At 48.7% G+C, this 12885-nt stretch overlaps 1 protein-coding gene across 5 annotated transcripts in view; it reads left to right on the top strand.

Annotated features, from left to right (window-relative positions):
• The window catches only part of EVL (Enah/Vasp-like), a 159766-nt gene that overhangs the window by 104439 nt on the left and 42442 nt on the right, over window positions 1-12885 (top strand). For all 5 annotated transcript variants that reach the window (XM_057543679.1, XM_057543680.1, XM_057543677.1 and 2 more), the window contains exon 3: window positions 4225-4402. In XM_057543679.1, coding sequence (XP_057399662.1) covers window positions 4225-4402 — 178 coding nt within the window. The remainder of the gene's footprint in view (window positions 1-4224; window positions 4403-12885) is intronic.

Consider the following 12885-nt stretch of genomic DNA (forward strand, 5'->3'; position numbering starts at 1 on the left):
ATCTTAGGATTCTAAATCTCACTTCCCCAGATCATCCCCTCAAGTACCTGGAGAGAATACGTGATACACTGAAGAGTCTTCTTTTATCTTGCTTCGGTATCCCTCAACCATTCTTGATAGGATGTGGTTTCCAGACCTTCTTCCATTTGAAACACATCCCTCTGGCTTGCTCTAGTTTGTTAATGTCCACTGAAAGTGCAGCACCAAAACCACACAAACACAGACCTTCTGGTATAGACTTAACCACGCAGAAAGGAAGAGGGTCTTATCGCCCTCATTCTGGTCACTGTACCGCTATTATTGTGCCCTCTCCTCTGAAGAGCTGTGTTAACCGCAAGTCACTGTGCTTCTTATCATGCATGCAGCCACAAAGCCTCCAGCCCTTTTTCTGACGATCTAGAGCTAAACCCAGAGAGAGAACCACCGAGGAACCTGGGTATAGATCTGGCCAAAACTGCAGTGTCAGTATGTAACAGCTAAGTTAAGAAACGGTTGTGTTTCTTTAGCTAATTTAGTACATGTGCTTCTCTCCCTCCGTCTCTCTCACTTGCTCGCTCTTTTTTCACTATCGGACAATCCAAACCTACCGTCCACCTGGCTGAGACTTGGGAAGAAGCTCTTGTGGATATTGCCCATATTTGCTGTCCTCTGGCCTTACTTTATCCAACAGCACAGCAGGATGGAGCAGTAAAGGAGAGTTCTCGTCTTAGCGCCCCAGCCAGCACACAGGGTGTCTTGGCCATGTCCCTTTGCATCTCCGAATCTTTTCCTGAGCTCTCCTTCCTGACCGGGGGGACAATAGACTGAGTTATCTCCAATTCAGGTCACAAAACCCTAGAGCCTCAAAGCCAGAGGAGACCCGAGAAATCATCTTGTACCTCTCCTAAAGCAGAATCTTTCCATTGTATCACTAACAGCAGGCCATCCAGCCTTATCTAGACTCTGCTTGCATATTTCCATCTCTGAGGACCTTAATATTTCTCAGTTAACACCTGTTGACAACCTATGTGCTAGCAGCTGTGTTAAGTGGTTTCATATGCATAATTTCTCCTCCACCCTTCCCTACCCCCCCTCCACCACCTCTGGCAACCATCAATCTGTTCTCTGTATCCATGAGCTTTTTTTTTTTTTTTTAAGATTCCATATACAAGATAGATCATACGGTTTTTGTCTTTCTCTGTCTGACTTCTTTCCCTTAGCATAATGCCCTTGAGATCCATCCATGTTGTCACAAATGGCTAGATTTCATTCTTTTTATGGCTGAGTAATATTCCATTGTGTATATACCACAGTTTCTTAATCTGTTCATACATCAATGGACACTTAGGTTATTTCCATATCTTGGCTATTGTAAATAATGCTGCCGTGAACATGGGGGTGCATATATGTTTCTGATTTAGTGTTTACATTTTCTTCGGGTAAATACCCAAAAGTGGAATTGCAGGATCATGTGATAGTTCTATTTTTAACTTTAAGGAACCTCTATACTGTTTTCTGTAGTGGCTGCACCAATTTGCATTCCCACTGACAGTGCACAAGGGTTCCTTTTTCTGCATATCCTTGCCAACACTTTATTTCTTGTCTTTTTTTTTTTTTTTTTTTTTTTTTGTCTGTGTTGGGTCTTCGTTTCTGTACGAGGGCTTTCTCCAGTTGTGGCGAGCGGGGGCCACTCTTCATCGCGGTGCGCAGGCCTTTCACCGTCGCGGCCTCTCCCGTTGCGGAGCACAGGCTCCAGACGCGCAGGCTCAGTAGTTGTGGTTCACGGGCCTAGTCGCTCCGCGGCATGTGGGATCTTCCCAGACCAGGGCTCGAACCTGTGTCCCCTGCATTGGCAGGCAGACTCCCAACCACTGCGCCACCAGGGAAGCCCTTATTTCTTGTCTTTTTGATAGCAGCCGTTCTGACATGTGTGAGATGATATCTCCTTGTGGGTTTGATTTGCATTTCCCTGATCATTAATAATGTTGAGCATCTTTTCTTGCATCTGTTAGCCATCTGTATGTCTTCTTTAGATAAATATCTATTCAGATCTTCTGCCCATTTCTTTATTGGGTTGTTTTTTTGCTATTGAGCAATACAGGTTCTTTATATATTTTAGATATTAGTCCCTTATCAGATATATGTTTTGCAAACACTTTCTCCCATTCAGTAGATTGCCTTTTCATTCTGTTGATGGCTTCCTTTGCTATACAGAAGCTTTTTAGTTTGATTTAGTCCCACTTGTTTATTTTTGCTTTTGTCACTTTTGTTTTTGGTATCAGATTCAAAACATCATCACCAAGGCCTATGTCAAGGGGCTTACCACTTATATTTTCTTCTAGGGGCTTTATGGTTTCAGGTCACAAGTATGTGGAGATTAAACAACATGCTATGGAAGTGGATTGAAGGAGAAATCAAAAGAGAAATTTTAAAAGTACTTGGAGACAAATGAAAATGGAAGTATAACATAACAGAATTTATGGGATGCAGCAAAAGCAGTTCTGCATTCTACTGCTAAGTTCATAGCAGTCAGTGCCTACCTCAAGAAACAAGAAAAGTCACAAACAACCTAACTTTACACCCCAGGGAACTGGAAAAAGATGAACAAAAGAAGCCCAAAGTTAGTAGAAGGAAGGAAATGACAAAGATGAGAGCAGAAATCAATGAAATAGGGCTTCCCTGGTGGCGCAGTGGTTAAGAATCCTCCTGCCAATGCTGGGGACACGGGTTTGAGCCCTGGTCTGGGAAGATCCCACATGCTGCAGAGCAACAAAGCCTGTGTGCCACAACTACTGAGCCTGAGCTCTAGAGCCCGTGAGCCACAGCTGCTGAGCCCACGTGCCCCAACTACTGAAGCCCACGCGCCTAGCACCCGCGCTCCGCCGCAAGAGAAGCCACCACAGTGAGAAGCCTGCGCACTGCAATGAAGAGTAGCCCCCGCTCGCGACAACTAGAGAAAGCCCACGCGCAGCAACGAAGACCCAACGCAGCCAAGAAAGAAAGAAAGAAAGGAGGGAGGGAGGGTGGGGAAAGAAAGGAGGGAGGGTGGGGAAAGAAAGGAGGGAGGGAGGGGAGGGAGGGGAGGGAGGAAGGAAGGAAGGAAGGTGATCATTTAAAAAAAGAAGAAGAAATCAATGAAATAGAGACTAAAAAGAGAATAGAAAAGATCAAGGAAACTAAGAGCTGATTCTTGGAAAATGTAAACAAAACTGACAAGCCTTCAGCCAGACTCACCAAGGAAAAGAGAGCGGACTCTGTGCTCATGTTAGAATGTCCACACCACCCAAAGCAATCAACAGATTCAACGCAATCCCTATCAAAACGCCACAGAACTAGAACAATAATCCTAAAATTTGTATGCAACCACAGAAGACCCCAAATGGCGAAAGCAATCCTGAGAAAGAAGAACAAAGCTGGAGGCGTCACACTCCCTCATTTCAAACTGTATTACTGTAATTTTAGTACAGTAATTAAAAACTACAGTAAATAAAAAGCATGATATTGGCATAAAAACAGACACAAAAATCAACGGAACAGAATAGAGAACCCAGTAATAAACCCATGCAGATATGGTTTTATTAATTTATGACAGAGAAGTCAGGAGCATATAGTGGGGAAAGGAACAGTCTCTTCAATAAATGGTGTTGAGAAAACTGAATAGCCACATGCAAAAGAATGGATAGTTGTCCTTTTAACTAATAATCCATTTATTAATGCATTCTAAGTATTAGACACTATGCAGAGGGCTATGGGAGGCATAAATATGAAGTAGAAAAGACTCTTGCCCTTAAGGATCTTTATATCTAGAAGTCTCCATAAGATATGTGTCACAATGTGACCTTTGCAGTAACCCCATTAGGTCAGTAGAGCCAGGATCATTATCCCCATTTTATAACTGGCGAAACTGAGCCCCAGAGAAGTGCGGTGCCGCCTAGGGTGACACGGCTGGGAGGCAGGGCCAGGACCAGGACCCAGGGAACCTGACTCCCAGCTTAGGGCTCTCATGTGGAGGTCACGACCACACTCTTTGTTAGTTAAATGAAATAACTGTTTTTCAAACCCTCACTGTTGTATAGGTCATGTTGAAAAGCTGCCTGGTCGTGCTTTCTCCTTCTTCTGACCCCATCCCCGTCCCCCTGTCCTCTTGTAGCCCCAGGGGACACAATATCCTTGCCCTACACAGCTCCCTCCAGCTCACTTACCTTTTATTTATTTACATGTATTTCTCTCTCTTTTCCCTTTCAGGTTGTGATCAATTATTCAATCGTGAAAGGGCTGAAGTACAATCAGGCAACGCCAACCTTCCACCAGTGGCGAGATGCCCGCCAGGTCTATGGTTTAAACTTTGCAAGTAAGGAAGAGGCAACCACGTTCTCCAATGCCATGCTGTTTGCCCTGAACATCATGAATTCCCAAGAAGGAGGTAAGCGGGGCTCTGTCTTGGCCTGGTGCCTAGACCTTCTCTCGTTCTACCTCTGCCCTCCTACAGTTCTGGCTTCCTGGGTATCCTTGCCCTGCAGCTGTGCCGAGCTGATGCTTTGTGGGTTCTCAGAGAAACCCACTGCCTGACTCTAGGTTGAAAGCTATGTTAGCAATTTGAAGGAGGAGAGAGTGGCATTTACATCTTTTTTGCCCTTGGTGAGATACAGATTTGTACTGTGTTCCTAGAGCCGAGTATCCAGATGCGTTTTACATTTGTCATCCTAATTCCATATTCTAGACACATGTTTGGCAGAGATCGGAGGGAGCAAGCAAAAATGTATTCTTGTATTCAATTATGCATATGTTTAGCACACTTTGACTAAACATTTACTGAGTGTTAGAAACTGACTAGACAGAATAGGTAAGAAATGGGTAGATGGAGTCCTTTCCCTCAAGGCACTTGGTATCTTGGAGTAGACGGATTCACAAACTGCTAACGGTAACGTGTTGTGATAAGTGTGCTGATAAGGTATGAGCAGGGCAGAGACTTCGGGAACACAGGAAGGGAAATAAGGGACTGCCCATCTGGGCTGCCAAGGGAGGCTTTGAGCGGGTGGTGACATTTGAGCTGGAGTTTTGAAGGGCAAAGAGGTGGGAGTGGGCATCCCAGGCAGAGGGAACAGCAAATACGAAGGCACATGGGCCTGAAAGTCCAGCACATGCTGGGAAAGAGAACACTGCAGTGTCTCTGCAGACTGCGGTGCCGATAGGAAAGGGATTAGTTGTGGAATTAGAAGGGTGGCACGGATTGCACAGTGAAAGGCTCCAACTTGGAAGACTTGGGGTGTAGACAATGGGCTGGGGGCAGCGAGTGGCGCTAGCAAAAGCTTCTATGCAGTGCAGGTAAAGCAAAGGAGCAAAAACACACGTGGCTGTTCTCGGAAATTTGTAGTGTTAGCTTCAGAGGGAGGTCGGAGGCCTTCCAGGATGTTGGCATCTTGGTGGCCACAGAGACAGTCTTGCAGTTTGCCGGAGATCTTACCTTGGTAGGGCGTGGTAGTGAGGAACTGGGCCTCGGGGTGCCCTGCTGGCCTTGAGTCCCGGTCATTTTTCTGGGCTTCAGTTTCCTTAGCCATAAGATGGGTGATATGTGGTTGTTTCTACGTTTAAATGAACTCGAATGTATGTTCGCAGGCTGCCTGACACGTATTAATCACCCAGTATTAGTATTTGTGAGCATTATTACTGTCATTGCTGCTGCTGCTACTGCTGCCAGAATTGGGGTGGGAAGTGGAGAGACATAGTACTTGGAACCTGGAGGGAGATGGCTTTTAAATATCTATTGTGCCTGACAGGTTGGAGCTTTGGGACCCAATTTAAACCCTAGGAGAAATTTTTTAAGAAAATAAAGAACACGTTTTGAGCATGCTTCCCGCAGGTCGTACACAGAACCAGTACTTGTAGAGTTCTGTCCCCGCTGTGAAAAGGCCCCAAGGTTTGTGGATCTTCTGCTGAGAACTGGGGGTGCGCGGTGAGGGACCACGGCGGTGTGAGTGATGAGTGCAGGGCCTGCCTGCAACATTGTAGCACCAAAGAACCGCTTAGTCAGCTGTCTTTTTTTCCACCCAAGAGCCTTGAGCTTCGTGGTAAGAGTGAGCTGCGTTTAAGGTTTCCGATCCGAGCTGCCTCACTTGTCCCGGGATGTGGGAGTTAAGCTTTATTTTATCTGTACATACAGATACATTAAGGGGCAAAAAAAAAAAAAAAAAAGGTTTTAATTTATTCAGATGACTGACGCAAAGCAAATACTAGTTATTTTTTTAACTTCACCATAGAATCACAAGGAAATCAGCTAATCCAACCCTCATTTTCAGATAAGAAACGTGTGACCTAGTATGAAGAAATAACTTCCCGGTGCCAGGTAGTAACTCAGATTCAGAACCCCGACCTCCTGCGTCTCCTCTGGGTTGAACGGATGTCTTTGTTGGGGTAGGGGGTGGATGTGTGCTCACGAGGTGACAGTGTCCTGACTTGAAACTTTCATCATGAACAGTAGTCGCCCATCCCGGTTCCACGGCCTTTGGTGGAGGGGAGACCCTGGGCCCACTGAGGAGGAAGCGATTTCTTCACCTGGGGTGTAGCCCACTGTACCGTACAGAAACCTGAAGTGTGAGCTCGATGAGCTTGTACAAATGCATAGGCAGAACCCCTGCCAGGCCCTGCCAGGGACCACATCCCTCCGCCCCCTCCCAGGAAAACCAGGATGTCAAGTTCTGTGACAACAGAGCACTCTTACCTGTGTTCGAACTTCGTGTAAATGGATCACGTAGTGTGTACTTCGGGGCCTGATTTCTGTCCCTCGACATTACATCTGAGAGACCCGCCCCTGGACCCATGTGTCTGCAGCCGGCTCTGTCACTGTGGAGTGCCGCTCCACGGTATGGCTGCCACCCTGACCTGTAGTTCAGGCCTCAGAGTGCGGGCAGGACACAGGCAGCCTCTCCACCAGCTACCACAGGAGGCCTCTGCTGCAGGACAGTTGTGAGCCTTCTATCAAATCCCCTCTGTATTGGCAAATTGTGTTCTACCCTCCTCGGCGGGAGGCCGTTTGCGGTGCAGTGGACCCTTGAACCAACACGGCTTTGAACCAAGTGGTCCACTGACAGTGGTTTCTTTTCCATGAATGCGTCTCCAGCCCTACATGATCCGCAGTTGGTCGCGTCTGCGGGTGCGGAGCCGTGGGCGTGGAGGCCGGCTGTGCAGTTACACGCAGATTTTCACCCGTGCAGACTCAGAGCCCGACCGCCACGTTGTTCAGGGGTCAAGTGTAGTGAGAAAAGCATGTGTTCGGAGGCAGTGAGATCTTATATTAAGTCTTTGCTCTGCCACCTGTGGCCTTGGGGTAATAAACCCTACTTCCTAGGACTGTCATGAAGGTTAAATTTTAAATGTTTATAGAGTACTTAGTGTACAGTGCCTGGTGTGTGATAAGAGCGTGAATAATACTGGTTCTTTCCCCTTTGGTCCTGTTGCATTTGCTTATCTTCTGTAGGCTTCAGCATCCTTATTTGTAAAATGGGGTCATAAGTCCCACTTACAGAGTTGTGGAGAGGATTCAGTTGCCCGGCATGGGGCCTGGCACCTCGTAACGCCCGCCTCTGCTCCTTCCTCTCCTCAGTGGCATGTCCTGTCCTATGCTAGGCATCTGGGGCTTGGGCCATCGGATCGTGGACTTTCTGAGACTCAGGGTCTCATCGACATTTCCCACCTCCCCCTCGTGCGTGAGCAACACTAGTGTGGCCTCCTGGGGTCCAACAAACCTGGCAGACACAAGATGCTTAGATACAAACCTGAAAGCAAAGCAGAGCAAATCGTGGCCGCCCAGTCTTCACACCCCTTTCTCTTACCTGATTCTCGCCACAGCCCTGGGAAGCGAGTCCCCAGACAACATCGCTGGGTTAGGAGGCCGGGGCTCAAGAGGGGAAAGGGGCTTCCCTGGATGTACACCCAGGACTTGACCCGCTCTCGCAGTTTGCACCCTCTGTGTGCTGAGGACAGGCCACGACTCTGTTCTTTCTTTGTTCCTTCCTGCCTGTCACCCTGGTAGAACCCATTGTTCAGCCAGAGTTCTTGACATTATTCTGGAGAAAGAACAGGTGCAACAGAGTAAGATTTTTGCTGCCCAACTTCTACGTGGAAGAGAGAGTAGAGAGTCAGGCATCTGACCCTGGAGAGATCTGTTTTGCTGACATTGTTCCTTGGTACCCACAAAACCTGTCTTTTTATGCCAGTGAGTTTTGGATACTCATTCTTCAACTTCAGGCCCAACCTAGGGAACCTAAAGCCAATTTAGCAAGTCACATCAATAAATTAAATAATGGTCCTGTTGCCTGGTGCTTTCAGTTCCCTGGGTAGGGACAGGAGTGCAGAGCTGGCTCAGGGTTCTCTTGGGACCCACAAGGCTCTGGGTTCAGGGGTTATCTCGGTGGGTAGGGACAGTCAGCCACTGGGTTCTTGGGGCTTTTTCTGTAGAAATTGGCGCCTGGAGGTAGTTGGGGGTGGGGGGGAGCTGTCTGTCTCCTGATGCACAGCCGTGAGGGAGGAGGAAGAGTGCCGACGTTGGCGGAAGCGGGGCCTCCCCGTGACGCGGTGTGATGGCCACAGGTGGTGTGTGCGCTTAGTGGGGACTCAGAGTGGGGCTTCTGTAGTCTAGTTGGATGGCGGAGACCATGACTACTACTACTACTACTACTACTACTACTATTACTACTAATGACTGTAGTAATAATAGCATCTAGGCTTCCTCTTCAAAGCCCAGGATTTTTGTTTCTTACCAGGATCTTCTCCCACATGCCCCTTCCCTGCCCTTCTTGAGGGAAGGCTCCCACTAACCAGGCAGCCCCACAGGTGGGCCTTAGCTGGCTAAGGAAGGACTTCTTATACTCTAAAGAGCCTATAATTTGGCTTTTATTTCCCACAGGTTGTCAGGCCGGCTACTGTTATACACATTTATTCAGACGGGGGCTTGGGGTTAAAAGAGGTGACATGTCTGCCAGAATCTTCCAGTGGAACTGAGACTCAATTTTAGGGCTTCTGGTTTGAAATCCAGTGTTTTTTCTACAACTCTGCACTGCCTCAGTAGGTCAGAGGGGAGGGTCAACCAGCCTTGGGCCCAGCCTGAGCCCACAGCTCCGGGTGGTCTTCTTGCTTTGGGCATCACAGGGGCTTGGTCAGAGCAGCGAGCATGGCTCATGGCACGTTACAGCTGCTACAGGAAAAGGACCGAGGGCGCGGGCCTCGGTGTCGGCAGGTCTGCACCGTCTCGACTCCCACACCACTGATGCACGTACCTGGACTTGCTGCGGCTGCTGTCCTCAGTGGGCGCACACCGCCGTCTGGTAAAGCCGCCAGCTGTCAGGCAGCGCAGCAGTGTTTACAGGCTATCCTTGGCCACCCGGCCCGGCTCAGCTTCCCTCCCCGCTGCAGTTCATTCTCTTAGCAGACTTCAGTTCACAGTTTAGTGGCCTTATAAAGGCAGCTGCTTCTATATGCTTCCATGTGCGCCTGCTTCTGACCTTAAACAGGTCATTTCTCTGGGGGCCCCAGTTTCCCCGTCTCTGAAAGGAGGGATACAGACTTGATCCAGCTCTCTACAGGTCCTTCTAGCCCTAATGGTTTAGGTTTTATGTATATTGTCTGGACAGAGTGAATGCTAGCTCACTGCTTACAGATGTGGTCACTGTGGCCGATGCTAGAAGCAGGAAAAACCCTGTGAAGAAACCGGACGGAAGAATGTCCTTCTTTACTTCCCGAAGGACCTAGCACGTCCGGGAGGCAGCGTCCCTCATCATCCACAGTCCTTGTTTATAACTGAAAAATAGAAAATACAGACAAGCAAGCAAAAAGTTACCTCTGATCCTAAAACCCAGAGATGACTGCTCTTAACACTTATGTAGCCTTCCAGAGTTTTCTGTGTTCACACATGACTGAAGAGCTATTCCCCAGAAATAGTCTGTATGTACTGTCTTGTAAGCTTTTCTCACTTGGCACTATGGTACGCATGTCCTTCTGTGCCAGGGAAGTCGGATCGCCTCACCATTTAAGTGGCCAGAGTGTTGCACTGAGTACCATATAGAGATGTTACTACAATTTAACCAGCGTTCGGCTTGTAAGTAAGTTGTCCCCATTTTTCACTACTACATTCGTGTAACAGAGGGCTGGCTCTCTTGTATGTTTATATGTTAATTTGTATGTATGCTTTGTGTCTTATGTTCATCTTTACACACTTGTCCAGTTATATCTTGGGATATTTCTGAGTCAAACAATACATTTCTAAAGCTTTGACGTATCTTGCTGAATACACCTTCCGGAATGAGAGTACTAGTTTGTACTGTGTCCAGCCCAGTTGATGGTCACCCACTGCTGAACCTGCACCAGGACCAGGCCTAAGTACTGCTATAATCTTAGCAAACACAAGAGAAGGGAAAACGTATCATTTTAATTTGCTTTTTTGTTTACTAGTATGATGACCATTTTTCATATGCTAATTTGAGATTTCATTTTTCCCATTATTTTCAGCAGTGGCTTTAATTAAGTGCAGTACAACACGGAGGGCTGCAAACCTCCTGCGCCTTTAGTCACGTCTGCATAATTTCCCACTCCCAAAGCAGGTGCGTCCTCTGATGACCAAGAGATCTTTTATTTCCTTTGGCAAATGAGTGGCGGCAGTCTGCTCTCATGTAGTGTGTTTCAGGCTCATGACAGATAATAAATACACCTCCCTCACCCGGCTGCTGTGAAGTAGTGTTACGTCATCTGTATCTTAGGAGTCGTTGTTATTCATGCTCGTCTGCATAGACGTAGAAGAAAACATTCACTTTCATACTCTCATTCCCTGGAACTTTACTTCTGCTGGAGGAACTTCTTTCTGTTTAGAATCTAGAATCATGTCAGTAGGTCAAAGAGATTCCTTGGCTGTTCCTTCATCTGGCTTCTTAAAGCAGGGAGGGGGTCTAGGAGTTAGAGGACCTAGCTGTTGCGAGCTCTCAGGTGTCTGGGTGCCTGTTTGAGAAAGCGTTTCCCTGAATGATTCACTCGGTAACATGAAAAAGAAAAATGGCTATTTTGTTGGAAAAGCAAATGTGTAGATAAATAATTCCCTCATTGACCTGTATTTAAAAATAAATTTAGGGCTTCCCTGGTGGCGCAGTGGTTGAGAATCTGCCTGCCAATGCAGGGGACACGGGTTCGAGCCCTGGTCTGGGAAGATCCCACATGCCACGGAGCAACTAGGCCCGTGAGCCACAACTACTGAGCCTGCGTGTCTGGAGCCTGTGCTCCGCAACAAGAGAGGCCGCGATAGTGAGAGGCCCGCGCACCGCAATGAAGAGTGGCCCCCGCTTGCCACAACTACAGAAAGCCCTCGCACAGAAACGAAGACCCAACACAGCCAAAAATAAATAAATAAATAAATTTAAAAAAAAATAAAAAAAATAAAAAATAAATTTAAAGATGGGAAGGATCTTAGAGATACTTAGCCAAGTTATTTTTTCCCAAAAAAACTGTTTTTTTGTGTTTTTTTGTTTTGCTGTTTGGAGCTACTTCTCTGGTTGAAGCGGAAGGACGGAGGGGAGCTGGCCTCCCCGAGGGCTCTGTGACGCCTCCGGAGAGCACAGACCTCGGCGGGTCGTGCCAGCACCCGGCCCGTGCACCTGCTGCCGCGCCCCACGGCCTCCCGTCTCGGGCAGCTACAGCCAGCACCCTCGGCCCTGCACATCCCCTCTGCCGGGATACTTACGTGTTTTACTCACAACACCTCTGTGGGGCCTGCTTCCCCGCCACCTTACTGGTTCTACTGGTGGTAGGACCGGTGTAGCCTTAGTCACCAGCCATTCTCCAGGACCAGAGCCGGAGAGGCACACAGGGAGCTCAGGAGATGCGTGTGAGAAGCAGCGGCCTTTGTGACCTTCTGAATCTCAGGAGCCAAGTTCTGTTCTTCTGGGCTAGGCCTCAGGAGGCCTGGCTCTGGTCCCAGCTCCGCTCCTCACGTGTGCCCTTGATCGGCGCAGTGACCTCCGTGGGCCTCAGTTTCCTTGTCTGAAACATGCAGTGCTGGTTGTCCTCCAAGGTCCCTCCAGGCCAGAGGCCCCCAGAGCCCTTTGTGTGTGCTGCCCTGTCGGCTCCGGGGAGGAAGAGCCATGGTGGCCGGGAGGTTAGCAGGCCTGGGTGCTGCTCGCCTACATGCAGCCTGGGCAAATCACCTCCCTTTTCTGCGCCTCGGTTTCTCCATCTGTAAGATGGGCGGATTCTGAGGCGTTCAGCGCAGCACGGCGCATGAAAGGCTGTGATGGCGACCAGCCAAGCCCCGTCCGACTAAGGAAGAGGCTCCCCCAGCACAGCGTCTGGGTTCCCCGGGAAACTCCGCCCTCGGTGGGAAGAGCCTGGCCTGGAGGTCGGGCATCTGGTTGTTGGCCAACTCGGCCGCCGCCTCGCCTGTGGCTTCAGGCGTGTCTCCTCTGCTGTGCGGGCATCGGTGCTTAGGCTGGACTAGTCAGGTGGTTCTAACAGGGACAGTGTGGGAGCGGAGAGGAGGCATTTGGTGGCCGGTGGACAGAGGGCCAGGAGCGCTGGACGCATCACAGTGTACTGGGCAGCCCCGCACAATCACGTATCGTCCTGCGTGTCCGACCAAACACGTGGAGGCGAGGAACTTAATTATCTGAGCCAGAACTTTACTGTGTTGTAAGAAAAAGCACTCCTTTTTTTATTTTAGTTAAGTTATTTATTTATGTTTGGCTGTGTTGGGTCTTCGTTGCTGCGCGCGGGCTTTCTCTAGTTGCAGCGAGCGGGGGCTACTCTTCGTTGAGGTGTGCGGGCTTCTCATCGCGGTGGCTTCTCTTGTTGCGGAGCACGGGCTCTAGGTGTGCGGACTTCTGTAGTCGTGGCACGTGGGCTCAGTAGTTGTGGCGCGCAGGCTCAGTCGTT

Source organism: Balaenoptera acutorostrata, chromosome 3 (genome assembly GCF_949987535.1).
Source record: "Balaenoptera acutorostrata chromosome 3, mBalAcu1.1, whole genome shotgun sequence".
Lineage (NCBI taxonomy): Eukaryota > Metazoa > Chordata > Mammalia > Artiodactyla > Balaenopteridae > Balaenoptera > Balaenoptera acutorostrata.